General features: G+C 51.0%; 2 protein-coding genes across 7 annotated transcripts; both read right to left on the reverse strand.

Annotated features, from left to right (window-relative positions):
- Positions 1 to 590: 590 nt before the first annotated feature.
- PPCDC (phosphopantothenoylcysteine decarboxylase) lies at positions 591 to 14,709 on the reverse strand. Of its 6 annotated transcripts, none has more exons than XM_041419034.1 (7): positions 14,411 to 14,709; positions 14,023 to 14,091; positions 12,524 to 12,688; positions 8,372 to 8,467; positions 5,995 to 6,123; positions 4,105 to 4,273; positions 591 to 1,193 (listed from the first exon to the last, which is right to left on the reverse strand). In XM_041419034.1, exons 3-7 carry the CDS (start codon positions 12,674 to 12,676, stop codon positions 1,108 to 1,110), a joined length of 633 nt encoding a protein of 210 aa, XP_041274968.1. In that variant the 5' UTR covers positions 12,677 to 12,688; positions 14,023 to 14,091; positions 14,411 to 14,709; the 3' UTR covers positions 591 to 1,107. The 6 variants fall into 6 exon arrangements, with proteins under 6 accessions (XP_041274968.1, XP_041274964.1, XP_041274967.1 ...); XM_041419030.1 differs by having other exon boundaries at positions 14,019 to 14,091; XM_041419033.1 differs by having other exon boundaries at positions 14,401 to 14,709.
- Positions 14,710 to 16,014: 1,305 nt separating this feature from the next.
- Positions 16,015 to 23,333, reverse strand: SCAMP5 (secretory carrier membrane protein 5). Its single transcript, XM_041418605.1, has 7 exons — positions 23,215 to 23,333; positions 21,591 to 21,665; positions 21,169 to 21,297; positions 19,342 to 19,498; positions 18,590 to 18,691; positions 18,312 to 18,429; positions 16,015 to 18,203 (listed from the first exon to the last, which is right to left on the reverse strand). Exons 2-7 carry the CDS (start codon positions 21,595 to 21,597, stop codon positions 18,009 to 18,011), a joined length of 708 nt encoding a protein of 235 aa, XP_041274539.1. The 5' UTR covers positions 21,598 to 21,665; positions 23,215 to 23,333; the 3' UTR covers positions 16,015 to 18,008.
- Between the last annotated feature and the right edge of the window lie 1,113 nt (positions 23,334 to 24,446).

Below are 24,446 nucleotides of genomic sequence, written 5' to 3' on the forward strand. Positions count from 1 at the left end.
GTAAGTTAAGCAAACCTAACCTAGTGACCTCTTCCCTCATGCACAGCAGGCTGGAGGTTTCCCTCACAGGCAGGATGCACATGCTGTACTCAAGGCCTCAAATTTGTTTGGGTTCAGTCAAAAATGTGCTCTGTAGGTCAACAGTGCTCTGCTAGAGCAGTATGTTCCACAGCTCCCAGTCCCCTCAGGAGCAAGACTGTGTTCCCAAGGAAAGGCTGGACTGGGGAAGCCCTGCCTGGTCTGGCCCACAAGGGCACAGGATTTCCCAATTTATTCATGCCAGGCAGTAAATTTTCAAGCTGAAAAGGTCACCAAAGGTGAAGTTTCACTTCATCCCCATGGGAAACATGCAGCCTCGGTTTTCCATGAGGGTCTGGCCTGCTTGTTTCCCAACTGGGCCACCCAGATGGGCAGGAGGCATTTTGGAATGAGGTTGATACCTGCATCCCTCTCCAGACAACAGCTACAAAAGAGCAAAAGGACTGCAAAGCTCCTTTCAGTCATTTTTTTCTCTGATAAAAAACCCTAAGCAGACACAACTTAGCAAAGACACTGGCCAAAGCAGTTACAAGACGCAACTCATCAGGGACAGGATTAAAAACTCTTTTTTATTAAGTTCCCAGAGGGAAAATCTGTTTGGACAGTGACTCCTGCTGGGAGGAACATGCAGCCAGCACAGCTGTGGACCAAGCTTTGGAGAGCAGGAATGGTCCAGGAGACACTTGCTAGAAGGGGCTGCAATTACCCTGCACCAGAATTTGCAGGGCCTTTTCCTCCCTAGAACCACAGGAGCTCAAACACCTTCTGCAGCCTGCCCAGAACAGAGCAGGTGTGAAGCACTGGGGGCTGAGCAGCCTCAGAACAGTTACTCCCAAAATACCACAGGGTTTTCCACACTAAAGCAGCACATTCTTGGCTCTGGTTTTTGAAAGTCTGTGGTGAATACCACATTTCACATTTGGCACCAGCTGGAAGACAACCGTTGGCTCCTTCTGTTGGAGAGCAGCTAAAGGTATGCATGCCATGGGTAGCAGGAGCCCAGCTTCCTGCTGGCTTTATCTCCAAACCATCAGGAAGGCACAAACCCACTATTTACATGCCAAAACATCAGCTCTGTCTTGGCACATCCCGTTCTTCAAGGATCCTTTTAATTCTTTCCACGATGGTCCACACTTCTGCCATGGCACCTCGGCCTGCAGGGCAAGAGCAAAACCACATGGTGAAATCCAGGGTGGGGCAACCTAAAGAAACTGTGTGGAGCAAAATTCCTTATCTCACCTCTTTTCTACAGGGTGTATTTCAATTCAAAATTGTGTGATTTCAGTATCTTTCTGAAACATCTTTGCCTATACAAAAGACTTGACAAATCCATACCATTCCCATGACTCTGCCTGAGGGAAAGGACCTCCATTAGAGAAAGTTGTTGTGGATTCCCACCAGCCTGAATCCTGGGAGCAACTCCTGGAGAAGGCTGAGTGCTGGACAGAACAAAATGCAAAGGCTTCTCCTTTGGGCCTGGTTATCTGCCAGATGAACATCTGATCTATGTTGTGCTGCTGCTCTCCTTTGAAGCAGTTTTAAACTCAGGTTCAGAATTTTAAAGCCTGAGAGGATTAAGTCACTTTGTCTAACCTTGTGTGCTCAACTCAGCACTGGGAACTCAGGCCATTCACTCTTCTAATTTGCCTGGAGCTGAGGAAAGATGCTTCTCCCACAGGTATTTGTCTCTTGGAAGACTGAAAAGGAGTCTCTCTTGGTATTTTATCTTGCTGGCTAATTAACCTCATAACTTACTACTCAGAAGAAATTAGTTCTGGGAAATATAATTTTCCTCTTTTTCAGACCTGTAAATCCCAGGAGGTCTGGAGCACCCTGTGGACAAGCTGCAGGCAGATTTGGACTTTTAAGCTCAGGGAGAAGAGTTGCACCTGACAAGAGAAATCACTTTGTCTAACTTTGTGTGCTCAACTCAGCACTGGCAACTGAGGCCACTCACTCTTCTAATTTGCCTGGAGCTGAGGAAAGATGCTTCTCCCACAGGTATTTGTCTCTTGGAAGACTGAAAAGGAGTCTCTCTTGGTATTTTATCTTGCTGGCTAATTAACCTCATAACTTACTACTCAGAAGAAATTAGTTCTGGGAAATATAATTTTCCTCTTTTTCAGACCTGTAAATCCCAGGAGGTCTGGAGCACCCTGTGGACAAGCTGCAGGGAGATTTGGACTTTTAAGCTCAGGGAGAAGAGTTGCACCTGACAAGAGACACCCCCTCTGCATGCTCTGGCAGAGCTACACCCTTCCAGAACATTTCCAAGGCCTGCTTTCTTCCTCCACCATCCCCTTCTCCAACACCTCTGGCAATTCAGTGCTGGATTTTTAGGTTTAGCAAAGCAAACTCTTACAGCACAGCTCATGCCTACAGGTGGAAATCTGCCAGTGTGCTAGGCTCTAGAAATCCAGTCAAGGACAAAGCAGATAATGGCAGTGTGGAAACTATCCAGTCAAGAAACTGACTTTGGTATTCTAACTCTTTTAGCTGGACTTTCTGTCTAAACCCACCCTTTAGTAAAGGAGAAAAATCCATCAACTTGGGGGCAGTAAGGATCTGGTGCATTTCAGGTAAGACCCAACCACAGGGGGTGAGGAAGAGAAACCTCCTAGAGCAAAACAAACCACAACATCAACAGACAAAACTGGTGCAAACTGAGTCTCTCCTGCACCACATGTGTGAGCTTTGTTACGTGCTGCTTGCGTGGAAACCAGGGAAACCCCTGCGTGGATGGAAGCCACAAAACCAAAATCAGCGTGGAAGAGGCTGTGGGGTGAGAGGCCTGAGAAAAGGGGAAGGGGTGAAAAGCAGTCAGTTGTGGAGACTAGTTTGGGTCTTCAGAGAGATTGAATCAATTATTGCCCTGCCATAATCTCCCTACAGGCTGCCAGAAGAAGTGCTGGTTTGCCATCAGGAAGATCTTGTTGGGAATTGACTCAGGAGCACAAGTGGAGTCCAGTCAGATGAGGCTGTTCCTGCCATCCCTGCATCCCTCTCCTCCAAGCTCTTTCAGGAGTTTGCTCTCACAGCTGAGACAGCTGAGCTGGATATAAAGAAATTTGATGTAATCATGTCTAAAATCCCAGTGGAAGGCTAATCATCTAGGATATTTCAACTGATGTCTGAGTTACTTGACTACACTTACCTGACTGTAAATATTTCTTAGTTTTCAGTTCAAAAAATGGAGACATTGCACCTACCTAAGGATTCCAAAACTAAGCCAGGCCTAGAATTTAACCACGAGGGACATTTTAACAGCCTGTCTTTGTCACAGACTGTTTATTGGATTGACAGGGTGGTTAAAATCCTGCTGGAACCAGGACTGCAGGTTGTGGCTGGAACTAAGGTGTATTTTACAGAGATTTGCCCAATGAAATTTTAATAAAAAAGCAAATCCATTCATCCAAGTGGTCTGTATCAAAACCCTTCCCCCAAAAGTCAAAACACCTCCATTTAAAGCAGCTACTAAAACTCAAATGAGACCATTATTTCTTAGCACTGTAAGCTAAAAGTATTCAGTCTGCACTTCCTCCACACCCCTCTTTCACTTCACAGAATTCTGGTGTCAAAACCCCAAATCAAAGCTTGTTTGGGAAGCTAAATAGTAACCCAGACAACAACAACAACAAATGTTAAGTGTGTGTCCAGCTACACTCCCAGCCACATCTGCAAAGGGCTTTTCTTACTGTCTGCACTCAGGGATAAGATTTAATCCCAGTGATGGAGCTGAGGAACTGAGGCACAATGAAAACAGCCCCCAGTCCCAGCAGAGGGCAAAGTCAGGACACCCAAATCCCAGGTTGGTAAAGCTTGCCACAGAACCTTCCTTCTCTTTGATCTCCTCTCTTCCTGAATGAGCATTTCTGTTCACTATCAGGCTCAGCTGGAAGCTCTTAAGGCTATTTAAAAATTAATGAGAGGGATAACGCAGGGCAAAGCTTCAGGTTGTTTGTACAAACCGTGGCAGTTCAACATCTCTGTGGCCACACAGCACGAGGCAGCACATCTCTCCAGGACAGGGGGGCAAAGGGGCAGGAGCCACAGAAAAGGACTGACCTTCATCTCCACACACCAGTTTCTTCACCACACAGGGGATCTCCATGTAGCCAAAGGCCTTCAGCTGCTCCACGTGGCGAGCTGTGATGGGATGCTCCCACATGGCCGTGTTCATGGCTGGGCAGAAGAGCAGGGGTTTGCTCAGGTCCCACGCGCGGATCACGCAGGTCTGCAGGAGAAGCCATGGCAGGGCTGGGATCTCCTCACTCCTTCCCATCCCTTTGATGCACCTTTCCAGCCTGGCTGTTGTTTTGTCAGCACAGCTGGACTAACCCAATGGGCTGAGATTAATTTGTAGCACGTTCCAGCCAAGCTCATCTCTGACAGGCAGGAAAGATGAGGGAGGCTACCCACAGGATAAATCCCACCGTGCTCCAGCCAGCAGCCCAGGCTGGAGCAAACCAAGCTGGAAGAGGATGTGTACAGACTGCAGGAGACAGAGAAGCTGAGAGGAGGCCACAGATTATACTGGCTACAAAGACACCCCCGGGGCAACACTTCAGATAACAAAGCTGAACACTGAAAGTTGGCAATGAGTCTTTCTGACACGAAATGCCAGCTGGATCCATAACTCCCTGCAAGGGAAGCAGTGCTGCTTCCAGGATACAGCAGAGGAGAACACGAGCACATCTGGGCTGCTGCAGGAGATGCTGGCAGGTTACAAGGCATCTGGCAGCTCCTGTGTGCTACAGGCAATCAAATCTGACTCCTCAGCACTTCCAGACAACCAAGGATCACCTCATCCCCTTGGAAAGATAATGCTGGTTGTTCTTAGTGCAATGTCCGTTGGATTCCCCAGGCCTTGCAGCATTTCAAACAAAGGAGCTTCCAAGGGAGCAGCTCTGATAACAGAGTCTTACAGGAACCCTGCCCATCCTTTTTTATATCCTGTGACTTGAACCCTTCCCAGCACAAGGAAATCTGATGCAATCTGCTCTGAAATGCCAACCAGCACCTCCAGCACTCACTTCCCTTTCCTGGACCTGCCTCTTCCCTTCACAAGGCTCTCAAAGATTGGCAGGACCCTGTGAAGCCACACATCCCTGACATCCATCCTGAGCTCTTCCCTCAGCACACCCCCAAGGGACCCAGAAGGACAAGACATTACTTGTGCCTCCCACAGCTCTTTCTGCCTTCTCTCAGATCCTCAGTGATCTGCTCTGGGTGGATTTTGTTCATTTATATGCATTTCTTACCCAAAAGGCTGTAGGTCACACAGATCCACAGCTTCCTGAAATCTTTTGTGTGGTTAATACCAGGCCACAAAACATTCAGCCGTGCTGAAGGTCCCCAGCACCCAACAAAGAAGCTACACTCCCTTTTAATACAGTTTCTGATTAGGCTGAAGAGCCTCAAGAGACCTTTAAATACCAAAAAACAGGCCTGAACAAGCAAAATCCTCTGTAGCTGAGGCTGGGAGGTAAGTGGGCATAAGCATGTTTGAAAGTCTGTGCTATGTTAGGTGAGGGAGGTGGTGAAGTAGCAGGAAGTAAACAGTTTTATCTGATCTCACAGGTGTCTTTCCAGATTGTATTGAAAAAAACAGAGGAACTCAAAAAGCAGTGAGTGTGTGCTTGTGTGTACGAGTGACAGAGAGAGAGGATGGAGGCAGAAAGAAGTAGCACCCTCCAGAAACAGCAGGGAAGACAAAGCAGGGATTGGGAAATGAGATGAGAGACAGAGAGCTGAGGAGTGGGAATGGATTTCAGGGAAGGAAAGAGAAGGAGCAGTGGAACCATGCTGGGGAACAGAGAGACAAGCAGATGAAGGGGGAGCAGTACGTCCAAGTCTCGCTGTTGGTGATGCTGCAGAAGCACCAAGGTTCCATGGAGGCAAGGTCAGGCAGTCCTGAGGGGTGGCAGCAGTGGCAGGCAGAGCCTGGGTACTCACCAGCAGGTTGTCACAGATGCCATTGGCGACCTTTGCCAGCGTGTTGGCATCCAGAGGTGCCACCACCATGAGGTCAGCCCAGCGCCGGAGCTCAATGTGCAGGACGGGGTCCGAGCGGCCCTTCCACAGCTGTGGGGGACACAAGGTGGGCAGCACCAAACCCTCACACACCTCATCAATCCCACCCCAGGAATCACAATTCCTGATGGAATTCCTATGGAATTACGCTTATGGAATTTAAGGGATGGCAGTGGATCAGTGGATGGGGGAATCCTTTCCTCACAAGACAATTCACACATGTGACAACCACAGGTTTCGAGTCACAGCAAAGAGCTGTCCCCACCCACAGCATCCCTTAGCTTTGTAATTGTTTCTAAGAGCTCCGTCCTTCAGCCAGCTGAGCCAGGCAGGCCCAAACCAGGGGAACATTTCCTGGGGAACCCATGTGATTTACACACTTCACATTGAAGTGAAGCGGCCCACTGGCTTCTCACGAGGTACAGATCCCTAACTGAAATGCCACTTTTAATTAGGATGCACAACCCTGCTCACTCAAAACAGCAAAGGGAACTCTCCTAAGTACTGCAGGGAACAGTGTGGTGTTGGCTTTCTCCATGACGGATGAGGTTTATCCAGTTTGGCACTTCTCTCCTCTCTCAGCTCTTTGAATCGCAGAATGGTTTGGGCTGGGAGGGGCCTTAAAGTTCACCTTGTCCCATGGGCAGGGATACCTTCCACTTGACCAGGTTGCTCCAAGGCACATCCCACCCTGAACACTTCCAGGGATGGGGCAGCCACAGCTTCTCCTTGACACACTCTTGAATGAATATTTCTATTTGCTCTGAATTGCTCAAGAGAACCCTGGTCTTAAGAGCTCAGTTAACTCGGAAAGAGTCCTAGAAGCAGCAAACAGCATCAGGTGCTTATTCCCCAGAGGAGACCCAACCACAGGCCAGCACGGGCTGTGTCAGGGCCACAAACTGCTCCTCCTCTGAGTCACGGGAAGCCACAACAAAAAGGCAGCATCCGAAAAGCCAGGGCTTCCTGAACACCTTTCCCACCTCCTCCACTCACCTCTAGTCTTTCTTGTTGTTTTATTGCCAGAGTGAAGGATCTCAAAAAGAGATGCTGAGCAGGCTGTCACAGTGAGCCCAGAGGAGGCCATCAAGCTGATCAGAGGGATGGAGCGCCTCTCCCATGAGGAAAGGCTGAGACAAGTGGCAGTGTTCAGCCTGAAGAAGAGAAGGCTTTGGGATGACCCAATTGTGTCCTTCCAGTGCCTGAAGGAGCCAGCAAGATGGAGGGAGGCTATTTACAAGGGCCTGGAGCAACAGGACAAGGGGAAATAGCTTCCAGAGGGCAGGTTAGATGGGATATTGGAAGAAATCGTTCCTTGTGCGGGTGCTGAAGCCCTGGCACAGGCTGCCCAGAGAAACTGCAGCTGCCCCATCCCTGGAAATGTTCCAGGCCAGGTTGGATGGGGCTTGGAGCAACCTGGGATAGTGGATGGTGTCCCTGCCCATGGCACGGGGTGGCACTGGATGAGTTTTGAGGTCCCTTCCAACCCAAACCATTCTGTGATTATTTCCTACCACAAGGGCTCCGTGCCTGCTCTCCAGTGTGCCAGCAGACCTCAAAGCCTGACCTGCAGCTCTTCTATCACCCCACAGAGGGTTCCTCAGAAATAAGTGCCTGAGGCTGTAGCACCCTGGGATCCAGTAGGTATCCACCAAACCCTGAGATCAGCCAGAACATTTCCTGGCCATTGCCACTAATGTGTGTCTGCCACTTAAAAGTGATGCTCACGTGTGAATAGGAATAGGGGTAAGGAGAGAGCACCTTGTGCTCAGATCAGCACTGCAAAGCAGGGATGAAATGTATGGAAAAAATAAATCTTGATGCTTGTACAACAAACCTCTTCATACTCAAGGACTCTCAAAGTGTGTCAGTAAAACTGCAGTCAGGCGAAAAAGCCGTTTCACAGGGAGCAGAGATGTTCACAGCCCTGACAGCTGAGCTAAGGAGAACGAAGCTGCTGCCTGCGTGACAAGTATGACTCATGACAAGCACCAAACTCGCTCACCGTGCCTCTGCAGTGGCTGTCTTGACATTTCCTGACACTACTCTCAGAGCAGCTGGGCCCAGGGTGGAAAGAGACCACTGCTACCCTCCCTGCCTGCTGCAGAACAAAATCCTGCACTGCATCAGGGCAGCCTCTCTCTTCCTCCTCCTTTACAGCGTGTTCTTCAAAAGCCACATACCAAACATGTATTACTAGACCAAAGAGTGGGTCTTGGCTCAGGTTTAGAAAAGAACTAAGTGTGGTTTCTTGCAAGAAAACTTCAGAGGAATGCTTCTATTTGCAAGAACAACTCACCTGCCACTCCTCTTCATCACCATAGAGGATCACAGGAATCTCCTGGGCATTGTAAAAATGTTTTGCTCTCTCAGTAGTGACCACCTTCACCTCGAGCTAAGCAGAAAGAAAAAGACCACTGGTCAGACTTGAGGACAATTTTGAAGATTTTTGTGGCTTCTCAGAGAGCCTCCCCTATTCACAGCTGAAAGGCCAGGCCACCACAGGCATCCACAGGAGCCAGAAACTCATTTCATGCCCACCTAAAACAGGCAGGTCCTCACCTGCTAAGCAAAAGGGAAAACCTCTGTGCAGCTGTGTCCATAGCACAGGGTTTCTGTGCAGCAAACCAGTGGCTTCCACAGAGAGAGACTGGGGGAACACACGAGGGTTCTCTCTGAAATCTCAGATAAACCTGCAAAGCCACTGCAACCTTCATTTATTGGTGTCTGCTGGAGAAAGCCTATCCCATTCTTTAGGTGTTTATCTGACACTCACTTACAAAAGGTGCTAAGGTGAACCTCTCATTTCCTCCTGCAGAAATCTTCCCAAGTGGAAAAGGGGCCTTTTCCCTGTTTTCTATGTGTCCTGCAGCTCTGATAAATGTTGCCAGCAGCTCCTGCCACAGGCAGTGAACCAGAGGTGTCCTCCACATACCAGGGTCAGCCAGTGTCAGCTCTGCATGCCCTGACTGCTCACGTGGGACACGGAGCTGAATTTCCAGCTGCAATTCCTCCCAAGGATGCTCCTTAAATTGGTCAACATCAAAACACATGGATGGAGCACTCTGAAGACTAGTAATGAGGAAGATGAACCTCAGGCTGCTGATTACAGTGAAAAATATCCCTTTTCCATGGTATTGGCCACTGCCTGCTCCTTCCAGCAACTCCCAGACCCACTGCATGGTTCTGTTGGTCTGACAGTGAGGTGGGGAGAAATCAGCCCCACAGCAGCTCCTTTCTGCTGGAAAGCAGTGCCTTGAGGTAGAAAACTTATGAGACACTCGGTGCTTGCACTCCTTGCTACAATCAATTGCTAGAAACCTCGAAGCTCCAAGAAGTCCTCTGCAACAGCAGCACTGATGTGACAGAGCACAATCCTGTTCCCAACACCATTTATTCCACTGGGAACAAGGCAGTGTTGGCTCCTTGCATCCTGAGACTAGAATAACAGCTGGGAGCAGTGGAAAATGCCAGCCTCGGCATATTGTGGCCACTGGTAATTTCCCCCATTTTCTCAAGGAAAAGTGACAGGGTAATAGAGCTGCACAACACATTTTTGGTACTGTGCATTTGCTTTTCTGCCTCTTCTAAATGTCTGTTTTTCTTGCAACACCCCTGACTGGAATGACAAGTGTTCACAGTGTTTTTAGCATGAAGATCACACTCAGAGGCATTAGCTAACTGTATTATTGCCATGCTAACCTCACCCCACAGGAAGCTGCTCGAGCCAAGCAGCGACACCCACAAAGGCGCAATCGCCGCCCCGCAGGCTTCGGGAGAGGTGTTAACCTCAGTCTGCAAGAAAATTTTTTAATTTATTTATTTATTTGGGGGGTTTAAAGGCCACTGTGCAGTGTGAAGGAGGATGGCTGCTCTCTGAAGTGCTGCTATTGAGAAAAGTATTTATTTCTTCCAAGCATAAGCCCAAGACGAGGGAAGAGCTCTGGCTGTTGAGCACTGCATTCAACCATTCCAGGCCAGAACATTCCAGAGGGATGTTCAAGGAGTCTGAGTGCTGGTGGCTGAAATCCCACCATCCCCCAAGAAAGTTGTTTTGTGAGTTAAATATTGTCCCTAATGAAGGTTTTCTGCTGGGGTGGGCTCCTGGTTCCCTTGTTCTCAGCAAGTCCTTCAAGTCCCTCCAGCTACACTGGGAAGAGGCCAGTGTTCTCAGGATTACTTCAGCCTACATGGTTTATTCTTTCTATTTACCTGGCACACCCTCTGTTTGCATGTGGATATCTTCAACAGCAAAGGCAGTTTGGCCACACTCAAACTCCCTCACTGGAGACAGTTTAGATTAGTTAAAGGTCTTTGGCTTAAACCAAATCTCCAAAACAAACCTTACCACAAAACTGCTCTCCTGTGTTCAGGCAACACTGCTGGTCTCTGATAGAGGATTCTCGTGGCACAGCCCTTTCTGCTCAGGGTAAGGAGGTGCATGTGGTTATTTTTGAATGGCTTTCTCAGTTCTGACAGCAAAACCTTTCCAGGCAGCCTGAGCACAGGAGCTCCTCTGTTAAACGGCACCTACAAGCTGAGGCAGAGGCTGCCTGGCAGCTGCACAATGAAATGACAGGGTGTGACTTCAACCTGAAGTCCAGGTGACATCCTGGAGCTTCAAGAGCAAAACATTTTGCCCACCAAAAAGTCTGTCCTTGTCTTTCTTTAACCTAGGACCACAGAATGGTTTGGATTGGAAAGGAAATTAAAGGTGTTCCAGTGCCACCCCCTGCCATGGACAGGGACACCTTCCACTGTCCCAGGGTGCTCCAAGCCCTGTGCAACCTGGCCTTGGACACCTCCAGGACAAGTCAAGGACAAGTCAAGCAAAAGGCAGTGAGCTGTCACATCCACTGGCACCCTCGAGGAGGTGTTAAAGTTTAATGAGCAGCAAAATCACTCTGCCAAGTCGTTCACCACAGACCATTTCAGGCACAACATCAATTTAAGCTAACCACTCTGGCTGCAAGCCTGCAACCACATCTCCTCTGGTATCAAAGCCATATTCTAGTCCTGCCCTGCCTGCTTTGTAAAGTTCTGCTCCAGCAGTAAAAAACTGATGCAACAGCCTGGTGCAGGATCAATGAACGCCATGGGAAAGTTACACTGACTCAGCAGGCCTTGAAATCACAGCAGAAATCAGTAAATAACTTTGATAAACAAGCTTTTATAAACTCCCAGATGTTTTACTTTTGCTTTTTCTTCCCTAAAAGCAGTGGCCATCAAGTCTGCACTGGATGTCACAGACCTCTGGGGCTGCACAGAGAGCTGGAGTCCAGCTGTCTGCAGCTTTTAATTATGAAACAAACACTCAGAGAGAAGCAAAGGGCTTGAGCCACATTCCTACCATTCATTTGCATTCTGCCTGTCACCTGCACAGAAGGATGTCCCAAGCTCCAGGAGCAAAAGAAAACCAGACAATAGCCAAGCTAATCCAAGAGGGAGAGGATTAGATCTCTGGTTCTGGGCTGATCATCCCATTCCCTGATGTCATTTTTCTTTGTCCTTATTTCAGGCTGGGACCTTTGACCTTGCAAATCACATCAGGCCAAGTCATAAATTAACTGAGGCCTCACTTTGCCACACATGCCTCTCCTCCAGGACCCTTTCCAGCTTGGACAGCAACATCAGCCAGATAAACCAGCACCTCCTCTGCCTCTTCTCAAGGGACCCACAAGGTACAGCCTCCCAAAGGATATTCATGCAGCAATCTCATCAATAAATCTGCAGATTTCAGTGCACCCTCTTGCTCCTGCTACTCTTTTCTTTCACAGCTCCAAAATATTTCTTCCATTTCTAAAAACCTGAAAGTTTTCTACATTTAACTATCCTACAGCAGAAAAGAGCACATTTCCCTCCCTGATCAGTCACCAGTGGCCCCTGCTGGGCACCTCTGTTACTCCAGACAACAAACAGTAAAAAAATATTAAACAAACACATATAGCAGCTTGTGTTCTCCATTTCTGGTTTTACAAGGTCTGTTTTCCCTTTCTGATCACATTTGGAAAAGCCATATCCCACCCATGGAAAACTGCAACACCCTGGAGATTTGAAGTTTCAGAAGCATCAGAAACCTTTCTTACAGGATTTCAAAAACCTTTCTTACACGATTCAGGGCAGCCACACAGAATTGGCAGGGGAAAGTAGATTAAAAGACCCGAGTATTCATTGTCTGAGGCACACAGAGGATGAGGGGGAATGGCTTCTCATTTGTCTGCAGCCACATCTGATAACCTGACTGACCAAGGACAAACTCCAGGAAAAAAAAAAATACTCAAAGCAAAGATCTTTTCAAGTATGGAAGGGCAAGGTGGAATCCTCCTCACAGACATTTTTGAACTAAGGGGCCCCCAAGGAGGAACCTGTCACTTCAGCAGAAGCCATGTGATCACTCCTCAGCACCAGGGTAACTCCAGCTTTACAAAGCTCCACCAACAGCTTCACTCACCGCAGGGATTTTCAGCAATTCTGCCACCAGCAGGGGCAGCTTGAGGGCAGCCACGCTTCCAGTCACTCCCACCAGCACATGGAATTTTTCCTGTGCCCCAGATGAGCTGTTTCCTGCAGGAATGCCTGGTTCTGGCAGGGAGATGGGCTCCATGCTCCAATCCAGCTGTGCAGGCACAGGAGAACAAAGACAGTGCACTAACAGAGCCTCCAAGCACAGCTGCACCCCCAACACATTCCCAACAGAGGAGGATCTGAGCTGCTGAGCTGCACTCTGCAGGACCCAGAGCCATCCAGAAAGATGGGATGACTCTGGGTCAGACCCCAAATGTCACTCATCCCACAAGGATTTCAAGCTCCAGAAGAACTTTAAGGGCAGCTCAATGTTTAATTACATTTCCCTCCTCCTAAAACTTGAGCAGAGAGGCCACAAAAGCACCCTGGTAAAGTTCATGCCTCCCAAAATTAAGACTCCCACATGTTGAACATGGTCCAGGATTTAGGGCAGATAAATCAATTTGGGATAAAATTTTACACCAAGTTCTCTAAAGGCAAACAAACCCCTGCTGAGCTGCTGTCCCTCTGTATTCTCTGGTGTTTAATAAATGCACAGAGATGTCTTAATAATTAAAAACGTGGGGCCTCACTGCATGCACAACCACCCTGTTTCTCACTGTGTCCCTAAATATTGACAGCAACACCACAAATAATTCCCTAGCAGCTCTAATTCAGGTCTGCTGCTTCCTCCTGGCCTCCCTATGCTGCTGCTGCCACACTGACAAAAACCAGAAATTGATGTTTTGCTGGGGAAACTGACACAAGTATCTCAAATATAATCAATTAAAGATTAAGCAGCAAAGAGCAAATTCAGTTCTTGAAAAAACACTGCAACCAGTAAAGTTTGTTCCATTTTAGGGATGTCCTTGTTGCTCAAACTAACTGTTAGGAATCACTTTGGGTGGAAAGAAGATGATGGACGCAGGCTGTCCTGATTTTTGGGAGCAACTTGGAGGTTGGAAAGAGGAATTTCACAGGATCACAGCATGGTTTGGGTTGGAAGGGAATCAAAGTGACCAAATCCCACCCCTGCCATGGGCAGGGACACTTTCCACTAAAAGCCCAATGTCAGCTTTGCTGATTAGCAAGGGTAATTAAGAGGTGAGGAAATGAAGCAGGACATTGGCTGAGAGACTTTAATGCTACCACCACCACGCTTCACATATTTATCCAAATCTAATTAAAATCGCATTATTATGATGATTATTTATAAATAGCTAAAATTATTATCTACTTAAAGTATCCTTAGGATGTTCCCAAAACGTCCACAATTAATTCCACCAAAGCATCCACCAATTAAGGGTAATTAAGAGGTGAGGAAATGTAGCAGGACATTGCTTGAGAGATTTGAATGCTACCACCACGCTTTTCATGTTTATCTATATCTAATTAAAATCAGATCATTATTATGATTATATATGAATAATTAAACTTATTACCTACTTAAAGGATCTCTAGGATGTTCCCAAAACATCCACAATTAATTCCACCAAAGCATACAGAAATTAAAGCCTGGGTATTAAAACACAAATTTTTAAGGTTAGGTTATCTTTCAAAATGCTTATGAAGTAATGATAAAAAGGATACAAATGATAAAATTATAAAACAATTATTAAAATGGTAAAATAATGATAAATACGGTAAAACAATGGTAAAAAGGTGAAAACTTTGAAACGGTACAAATGTAAAAATACCGGCAAAAATAGCAAAATAGTGGTAAAAATTATAAAACAAGGGCAAAGGATTATAGTAAAAGCTGTATGTATAATAATATAGGTAATAGAACGATAAAATAAGTGCTGGGCCGCGCTGTCCTCTTACCCAAACGCACCAGTGGGGAAGCAGCCACTAGAAAACATGCAATTTACAGGCCTTGAGGGGTTAATTAAATCGACTTTTAATGCGGCAGCGGTGCTGAAAACGGCTCCAAAAGGCCGCACTCGAGCACCGAGAAGCCGCGGGGGCACCCAGAAGGTGACAAACAGCGGCCCGGTACCGCTCCGGACAGCGCCGGCAGGGCCGGGAGCACCGTGAGGGCAGCGGGGCCGCGAGGGGAGCGCGGCCGTGAGGGGAGCGGGGCCGTGAGGGCAGCCGGGCCGTGAGGGGAGCCGAGCCCTGAGGGGAGCGCGGCCGTGCGGGAGCGGGGCCGTGAGGGCAGCCGGGCCGCGAGGGGAGCGGGGCCGTGAGGGGAGCGGGGCCGTGAGGGCAGCGCGGCCGTGAGGGAGCGGCACGGCGCAACGGAAGTGGGGGGTGCCAGGAACTGGCACACGCACGGCGCTGATTGGTGCGCGCTGCTCCCGCCCGCGGCGCTGATTGGTGCGCGCTGCTCCCGCCCGCGGCGCTGATTGGTGCGGGCAGGGTGAGCGGCCGGAGGGAGGAAGGGGTGTCATGGCGGCGCCTCACGGCCCCGTCCCGGGTTATGGCGGCTCTGCTGCCACCCGGCAGGGCTCTGTGCCACTCTGTGCCCCAGTCGTGCCCACGCGAGGGATCTCGCCAAGGGAAAGCGGGTGGCTTTAGGCTGCTCAGGAAGCAGTCTTAACGGGGATTCTGGCTCGTGGCAAGGTTTTGGGACGGAACAAAAGCCAGAAAAACTCGGCGTAGAAGGAGCGTGGGGAATGAGGTCGAGGAGAGGGTCTGAGGGCCCCTCAAGTGGCAGGGGTGATAGCTGAGCCTAGGAAAGTGCTAGGCACCAGGAGTGAAACCTTTCTTGTGGGATTCAGGGCAGCCACACAGAGCTGGCATGGGAAAATGGATTAAAGGACCGAGTATTCATTGTCTGAGGCACAGACAGGATGAGGGGGAATGGCTTCCCATGCCAGAGGGCAGGCTTAGGTGGGATACTGGGAAGGAATTGTGCCCTGGCACAGGTTTTCCAGAGAAGCTGTGGCTGCCCCTGGATCCCTGGCAGTGCCCAGGGCCAGGCTGGACGGGACTTGGAGCAACCTGGGACAGTGGAATGTCCCTGCTGGAGGAGCTGTAAGGTCCCTTCCCACCCAAACCATTCCATGCTTATGTGGGCACGCCAGATCTGGGGCAGCCCGTGCTGACCAGCCCTTTGCAGGTCCAGCTCAAAAGCAGCAGTTATTTGGACATCCCTCTGCTACTGGCTATGAGCAAGCAGCAAGGACAGCAAGAGGCAGAGAGAGCTGTGCTCTGCTGACTGCAGGACGTGGAAGGCCACAGGGACCCATCGGGAGAAGCCCAGGCGTGTTCTATGAGAGGCCTCTTGCCCAGCAGCAGGAACACCCCATCTCTCCCACCCTGTGGGCTTCAGGAGCACCACATTTTGATCACAGCCATATCAGCCCCACCTGGAGCAGGGACAGCTTACAAATAACCAAGGTGAGAAGAAGGGGTCGAGTTTCCCACCTAGCTGGAGCCACGGGAACAACATTTCAGCACTCACACACTCAGGAGACACATTGGAGAGGAGGGTTAGGTGCTGAAGCAATGTCTGTTAGTTACAGCTCGTTACAGTTATTATTGATTCATCTTATTGTCAATGCAAGAGGTGAAGTCACTTAATCCATCATTTCTCAGACACAGATGACAGAGCACATGGTTTGGCAGAGTAAATTTTAGGCGAGCTAGAAATGGATTGCACAATATTTAAACCTGATTAAGTACATAATAGGCTTAGCAAAGGATTACTTTTCTCCTGACATTTTATACATAAATATATACACACACACACACACAGACAGGCATTTTATCAGTAGCTGCATTTTAGTCTGGTCAAGAGACAACTGCCTATTGCAGAATGACTGGAGTGACACCCTTAAAAAGGAAACTAGTCTTGGTGTGCTTTGCTGGAGAAGAGAAGGTCCTTTTTGGGGTGATTCTCAGGGATGGGGGTCACATCCAAGCATCACTGGAGGGCTGGAGGGGACAGATACGGGGCTGGGGACTCGCACAGTCCTGGCTGGTGGCACACTGAGCTCCTTCCCTGTGCCAGGCAGGAGATACTGGAGCCAAAGGGCTGCATTGGATTCTGTTTGGGCTGCTTTTCGAGGACTTGGAGAAAAATTTGGCTTATTTAAAGTGCATTTAGAGTTGAAAAGCATCTCAGAGAAGTAGCTTTCCCTACTCCTGCCCTGCAGCATCCATCCCATTTATGCTCCCACTCATAACCTTTTCCAGGGTGTGCCAGTCACCTTCCCCAAGAAGTGTTGGTCTGAGCTCAGCTGCCTCCTGCTAGGGTGCAGGATGATTATTTAATGTTCAACATCCCCAAATTGAGTAGGGATTTGGGCCTGACAGGGATTTCTGCACCAGGAAAACACAGGGCCACACCTCACCATGCTTTTCAGGAGCGCAAGTGAGCAGAAGTCCTTCCCTCCAGCCTGGAGGTCTCCTTAAGAGACTTAATTAGCACAAACCTCCAAAGCTAACGGGGACAAATCTTGGCCTGGCTATTTCCATGAGCAGGGAGACTGCTTGGATGTGCTGGGATATGGGGTGGCAAGATTTGACCCGCAGCCTTGCCCAAGCGTATGTCCTCTGAGGAATGCTCTGCCGCTTTTACAGCTGCTTTTCAAAACAGAAGCCTTAAAAAAAAACAGACTCAGGATGCAGAATCTGGAATGGGATGGTTGTATCCCACAGGGAAAACCTGTCCTTGCTCCCCAACACACACACACACACGTGCACACACACACTGGTCCTCCACGCTGAAGTGTAAACTACTCACAACACCACACACTGAGAGAAGTTGTAGATCCTGAGCCAGGGTGTAGATTAGGAATCTCTTGGCTTCCAGCATATCAACAGCAAGATTGAGGGTTTCTTATATTTTTTTCCCTTTTTTGTCTTTTTTTTTTTCAATCCTAAATCAGCCAGCCACCTGCTAGTTAAAAAGCAAAAGAAAAAAGGAGAATTCCCAGGATTGCTTGCCCTTGCTGAGAGAGTGGCAAGTGGCTGGACACTACCAACTGAAAGAGGAAACTCACACACGTCAAAAACCCAAGGTTTGGGGCTTATTCCAAGAGGGAAGATGGGTGCTGGTTGCTCTTTCCCTTTTTGGGGGCATGGGGGGGCTTTTGGCTGATGAGGTTCTAACATACACTTATCACCACAGTAATTAAAGAACCACCACCGTACACTACTCCACAGGGAAAAAGAAGACACGTGAACGGACACTGACTACCACGCACAACAAGAGCCCTGCAGGTCAACTCACGGCCTCTTCAGAATGAAAAAGAAAGGAGAAAAGAAGAGCTCAAGACAAGAAAAACAGGAAAAACAACCAAAAAAAAAAAAAAAAAGAAAGAAAGAAAAAAATCCCAAAGGATCTCGTTACAAAGACGGGAAAAGAACCACCATTATGGTACACTCTGACTTTCTGAGACAGCTGCAGAAACTCGGCTCAGGCTTCCTCCTCCCTTTTTCCCCCCCAGCTCTTCCTCCCGAGGACAGAGTCCCGCTGCTGCTCACATCTCGTTGGAGTAGGTGTAGTTGGGGGTGGCCGAGTACTGCGTCTCGTGCTGCATCATGGCGCCCTGCGCCGCCCCCATGGCCGCGCTCTGGGCCGCCTGCTGCACGTGGGGGTTCTTCCAGGCCCCCGTGGTCCACTCCTCCTGCGCTTTGCTGAAGCTCCCGCCGCTGCCCCGGTAGAACTTGTGCACCTGCAGGGAAAATCCAGAGGGGCTGAGCGCCTGCGGCCGGCACGGAGCTCCCGCGGTGGCAGGAGGGCCACCCAAAGCCACGCGGAACCCCTGGTTTTGCTGCCGTACCATGGTGAGAGCAATGAAGGAGAAGACTGCCATGGCTGTGAAGAGCACGGTGGGGATCAGCATCACCACAGCTGAGCCCACATTGGTCCCAAAGAAGGAAATCGCTGCAATCCAGCCACTGCAAGGAGATGGAAACAACTGGTTCGTTCACCAGATCTCCCAAACTGCCAGCAGCCCTCCCAGCTCCTCAAACTATCTTCCCCAAGGAGAGAACAAGTAAGGATACTAAAACACCACAGTGACCACCCTTGTACCCAACACAGTAGCATTTTCCTTACCAGACCCCCCATCCAGGGATCCCCACAGCCTGGATAATGCTGATCACCAGCTGGGCCATGAAGGTGAAGAAGAAGGCCATGAAGCTGAAGGAACTGTCTGTCCTGCAAGAGAAGGTTCAGTCACTCCTGCACCTCCATCCCCGCTGCACTCCAAGGGAAGGGAGATGCTCCGACAAATCAGACCTGGCCATGGTTTAGCAGGAGGGTGATGAAAAGCAAAATTAAAGGCAAAGGAGAAACTACAAGAGGCTGAAGGTGGTCAAGGGACACCTGGGAAAGCCATGGGGCACCAGACCCTCCCTATGGCTCAGTCAGCTGGGCTTGAGGACATCTATGTTGGGACACAGCTCTCAGCTCACACCACCCCACATGGGGAATAAACACACCCCTATTTCTAGCTTTAGGGACTGACCTCAGCACCATGGGTAATCCATACAAACACCTCGAGGATTTGTGGAAAAATATAAGAGATGCCTCAGGGATGAGAGGGAAAGTGGCACCCCAGCTGCATCCTCACCACTGTCCCCCACCGCTGCACAGAGGCACAAGGAAAGTGTCCTTACATCACCTGAGGGGAGGTTTGGCCCCCAGGAAATCCCAAACACTCTGCTTTTGAAGGTTAGAAAGTAAAGCTAAAGGGCTGCACAGAAAGGAATTCCCCCAGTTAGTCAGGCAATGCCCCAAGCTAAACACTGACCATTTAGGAAGGAAAACCAGGCAGAAAGAAGCCAGGCTCAGGTGCGACCACTTACTTGAAAGCTTTGTAAATAGGTCTAAACCAGCAGACATAGGAGCAGGGCGTAAAGAGAATGAGCCAGAGAATTGCCAGTCCAAAATTTACAGCTCCGCCGCCTCCAATGAGCCACGCGAGGCAGCCCACGAGATTCACCGCCAAGGTGATGCTGTTCACTGCAAACACACACACACACAGAGCAGAGTAGCACGGACGCAAGGGTGGCACTGAGACACCAAGGACCCCGACCCCAGGGACGTGGCCTCAGAGTCTTGTCCTAGCTGGACTTTCCTTAAATTAAGCTGGAAGCACATTCCCGGGCTGGCTGGGCCGAAAGGGGTCAGGCCACAGCTGAGTGTAACAGGAGGAAAATCAATGTATCGCTCAGAGTTGTAATTCCCTAAGCAGTTCCTGGGCTCTGAAGATTGACAGGAGTTGCTCCTATCGAGCCAGAACACATTTCCACTAACAGAAGAAAACTGGTGAAGTTTTTTGCTTGCTCCAGGTACATCTTTGCTGAAGGAGCTTGTGCAGGAGCTTGCGAGGAACACCAGTGAGAGCCAAAATCCTGAACTCCTGACCCCGCCTCGCCGGTTCAGGGGGTGACACATTTCCCTCGCCCACCCCTGCTTGGGATCAGGCCACACAAGGGCTCCGACTATGAGTCCCAGCTCAGCAGACACAGGACAAAGCAGAGAAGGCTCAGCTGCATTCTGACGCCTCCGGGTTCGGAGAATGATTCATTATTTCGACGAGAGCGAAAGCCCTCCCACCGCCGCCTGCCTGAGAGCAGCAGCTGGCAAGGGAAGGAGCTCAGCTGCCCTAAAGGACACGAAGGGACCTTCCAGCCACTCTGTGCTGGGTGTCTGAGGGGCTGGTGGGGAGAAAATGACCCAGAGAGGAGCTCCAGAGGCAAAACCCACAGGGCATCAGCTGGCTCTAAGAGCTGGTGCTGGTGCTGAGGAGCAAGGACCAATCCCTGTTACATTAAGAGGAAGAACATCCTGGTTGGGATGGGGAGGGAACTGAACACCCCCAAGAGAGCTTCCCCAGGGAAGCACAGCTTTTTTCCTCCCATGCCTTAAACAAGTGAACCATCCTGACATGATGAAGCTACCCCAGGGTCACCTCCCTGATGGGACACAGTCCCAGGGATGCCAGCCTGGTGCCATGCCCAAAGCAGGAACACACAACCTCTGTGGTGTAGGCTCAGCTCTTCCTAACCTGCCCCCAAAGCACAGGGCACTCCCTGAGCACTGATGCTTCCAAAGTTCAGAGGAAATGCCTGATAAGGGAACTGAGTTCTAGAAAGAAATGAAACGCTGGTGCCAGCTTGTCGAGGGTTGTGCACTTTTCCACCTATGCTGGGGTGTGACCTGTCCCTGGCTCTGTTCCCTGCCCACATTTGGTGAAGAAGAGAGATCCAGGATAGTTGGAAGGGCTGGAAGCTGGTGACAGCTCTGTTAGCACAGCACGGCACACAGAGGCATGCAAGAGGAACAGGCAAGCTCCAGGAAGCCTCAAGCTCCACGTTTTGGGGAGCAGGCACACCAACCCTCCAGTCTGAGCCGTCTCCTCCTTACAGCAGGATGTCAACAGCACCACCAGTGACTCTGGGACACTGAGCCAGCTCCACAGCTCCATCCTTGAGGCTGGAAGGGCTGGGATCCATGGGATGCTGCAGCCCACCTCTCATTCCTGAGTTTTTACAGGAGACACCAAGGCCTGGAGGGGGAGAAGGGCTTCCCCTGACCTTGCCCTGCCCTTTCAGCTGGCAGCTCCCAGAGGAGCAGCCTTTGGAGAGGCAAACAAATCCCACTGGAGCCAATCCCACGCAGCCACTCACGCATCCAGAGGTAGTAAAGCCGCTTGGCCATGGTCCGGTGCTGTGGCGGGATCTCGGCATCGAAGTCCTGGTAGAAACATGGCTTCAGGGGGATGAACTTGGGCAGGGGAGGGAAGTTGTTCACCTTTTCTGCAAGGGAAAGTTTCACTGCTGTCAGGCACTGCCCAGAGCTGAACAAAAACCAAAAGGCTTCCTAAACAACCCCAAAAATTGACAAATACACAGGTGTTTTCTACAAAAGAGTAAAGGATTTCCCATGGAAACCACCACCAACCCACCCAAAAGGTTCAAATTCAGCCCTCACTGGCCACACCTGTGGATTCATGGATCCTGCAGCCATGGACACCCACCACCCCACTGGTGACTAACAAGGTGACATTTTGGCCAGTAGAGCCCACGATGATCTCCAGAGCCCCCCATACCTGCCATGCTGGCACACACTCAGCCTCTCTGCTCCTTGGGAAAAATATTGGGAAAACGTGGGAGCTTCAGCAAAGCTGGAGGAGAACGAGAGAAAAAAAGGTTGATTGAAGTGGTCAGGGACGCCTGCAAAAGCCTTCACCTTCCCCTCGTTCCCAAACAACTCAAGGACAGCAGTTGGCTTCAATTCTGTGACACTCTGGACTATCACACATCCAGGCTGGCACCTGGCTGGCAGTGTGATAAATCCTGGCTCCTCTGGCTCAGGCTTATGCACCAGTTAAGGCAGAAGATTACGAGAGGATCCAGTGATGTGGGGCCTCCCACTCCCAACTGACCTACATCCAGGAGAGGGCCAGGTAGGGCAGCAGGGAAAGGAGGTGGTTGTGGGCAGTTTGAAACCCTCAAGTTCATGACCTGGCCCCAAAATAATTCTTTAAAAAAATGTATTCTTGTTATTTTTTGCTGAATTCCAGCACAGGGGACTGACTACCTGGCTGCCTCGTAGCTGCCATCTCTGCCAGCCCAAGCCAAAAACAAGGCCAAAAAGGGAGCAGAAAATCAGAGCAGAGAATTCAGCTGGAAAAAAAAAAAATAAATCAGTGGCGATTGTCACTAATGAGTCACTTGAGTGCCTGGCTTAGCAATTACTCATGTCATTTGGCACCTCATTCCAGAGCATGCAGGTGGGAAAGGGGGGGAGCTCGGCATCCCAGGACCTTCCCTGACCATTCCATGCTCAGCTCTGTGCCAGATGTAAAAATTACGGCGAATTAAAGCCAAAAATTAATACCTGAGGTTTTAAAGAGAAGCGTGAAGATGGCGTATCCCCACCTGCCTGCAGGTTTTGCCCTTTCCCAGCTCTCCAGGCAGAGCTGGCAGCGGCCAACACATTTCCCAGGACACGGGGTCCCGGCGGCTGGTGCCTGGGGCTCCCGGGGGGATTTGGGGGGCTCTCTCCTGGGGTCTTTTCGCACCCCCCAGGGCTCGCCGTGCCCGACATCCGCCGGCAGCCCCCGGATGCTTCCATCCCGCCAGTGCTATAAATACGAGCTCCTCGGGCGCGGTGACGTCCGCCCGGCCGCCCCTGCCCACGTGTGCCGGGAGCGGGGACGCACGGCCCGGGCCCCCGGCCCCGCAGCCGCGCCACCGCGGGGCGAAGGCTCCGGGACAGCGATAAATTCGGGTGGGGTTTTTGTTTTTTTGCAAAATTAGCAATATGGTGGAGTGGATGGAAAAAGGACGGGGGATCACGGAGGTGATGGCACCGAGAAGAAACCCCTCTGGTGCGCGGGGTGCGTTCGGGGAGGGCAGGCAGGGCTCGGCAGCGCTGCCCGTGCGTTTCCACGCGTGAAGGGCTGCGTGCCCCACGCATCCCCACCTCAAAGCCGGCGCAGCCTCCCAGCAGCGGCCTGGATCGGGGAGAAGGGCGGCCCGGCCCCCGCTCGGTGCCCGCTGCACCCACGCGTGTGCAGGGTCACCGCGGCCGTCCCCACGCCGCGCATCCCCCCCCCGCAAGCGGGGCGCAGAGCGGGAGATCGGTGCAAAGAGCAGTCAGCGCCCTCGGGGGGAGCATCCAGCGCCCTCCGGCCGAGGCGTTTCCCCCTTCACACACCCGGTACTCACCACGTGGCGTGACCCGTCCCGTCCCCTCCGGTCCCCGGCGGGTGGCGGCGGCCGCCCGCCCGCCCGGTGCTGCTCCTGCCGCAGCGACCGCGCTCTCGCGAGACTGCGGCGCCGCCGCCACCCGGGCTATGGGCGGCGCGGGGATCTCGCGAGAGCGCCCGCCGCTGTCCAGGGTCCTGATGCCGCCGGATGGAGGGGCGGGGCGAGGGGAAGGGGCGGGGTCGATGGTAGAGGGCGGGGCCTTTATGGGGGGCTCTATAGGACTGGGGGTTCCATGGGGATGGGAGTGCTCTATGGGGTTTGGGGGGCTCCATGGGGATGGGAGTGCTCTATGGGGTTTGGGGACCTTTTATAAGGCTGGGGACTCCATGGGGCTGGAGTGTTCTATGGAGTTTGGGGGGTTCCATGGGGCTGGGAGTGCTCTATGGGGTTTGGGGACCTTTTATAGGGCTGGGGACTCCATGGGGCTGGAGTGTTCTCTGGGGTTTGGGGGGCTCCATGGGGCTGGGAGTGCTCTATGGGGCTTGGAGACCTTTATAGGGCTGGGGGCTCCATGGGGCTGTGAGTGTTCTATGGAGTTTGGGGGGCTCCATGGGGCTGGGATACTCTATGGGGCTTGGGGGGCTCCACAGGGCTGGAGGCTCTGTGGAGCTGGGAGTGCTCTATGGTGCTTAGCGGATTTTACAGGGCTGGGGACTTCATGGGGATGGGAGTGCTCTATGGGACTTGGTGGGCTTTGTAGGGCTGGGGGCTCCATGGGACTGGGAGTGCTCTATGGAGCTTGGGGGTTTTTATAGGGCTGTGGGCTCTATAGGGCTGGGGGCTCCATGGAGCTGGGAGTGCCCTATGTGGCTTGGGGAGCTTTACAGGAATGGGAGTGCTCTATAGGGCTGGGAGTGCTCTATGGACCTTGGGGGGCTTTATAGAAATGGGGATTCTGTGGGGAATTCTGGGTGCAGCTACGCCTACCCAGGGCATGGCAAGCACTATGTGGGTAGAAGACCACCCTCAGAAGGGCAGGGGCTCTTGGGGACAGCTCCTGGCAGGGCACACAGACTCCCTCTATCCAGGAGGCAATGGGAAACCAGCAAGTCCCCACCAGCAGGGCCGAGTTTGGGGTACTCCATGTCCATACCCTGATGTGCTTCATTCTGGGAGCAGTAATTAATTGCTTGCATGAAGGGCAGAGGACATGTTAATTGCTTTTGCCAGCGGTGCCAAGATTGGGATGT

The sequence above is a fragment of the Onychostruthus taczanowskii genome, unplaced genomic scaffold (assembly GCF_017590055.1).
Source record: "Onychostruthus taczanowskii isolate IOZ18803 unplaced genomic scaffold, ASM1759005v1 scaffold6, whole genome shotgun sequence".
Lineage (NCBI taxonomy): Eukaryota > Metazoa > Chordata > Aves > Passeriformes > Passeridae > Onychostruthus > Onychostruthus taczanowskii.

Bases quoted from the DNA above. Each gene is read 5' to 3' on its own strand.
- PPCDC (XM_041419032.1), bottom strand. From the start codon at position 12,676: ATGGAGCCCATCTCCCTGCCAGAACCAGGCATTCCTGCAGGAAACAGC. The intron at 8,468-12,523 runs GTGAGTGAAGCT...CTTTCTGCTTAG, and splicing joins AATTGCTGAAAATCCCTGCG to CTCGAGGTGAAGGTGGTCAC. The intron at 4,274-5,994 runs GTGAGTACCCAG...CTTCTCCTGCAG, and splicing joins GCATCTGTGACAACCTGCTG to ACCTGCGTGATCCGCGCGTG.
- SCAMP5 (XM_041418605.1), bottom strand. The intron at 18,430-18,589 runs GTAAGGAAAATG...ATCTCCTTGCAG, and splicing joins ATCCCTGGATGGGGGGTCTG to TGGCTGGATTGCAGCGATTT. The intron at 18,204-18,311 runs GTACGGCAGCAA...TTTTCCCTGCAG, and splicing joins CCTTCATTGCTCTCACCATG to GTGCACAAGTTCTACCGGGG.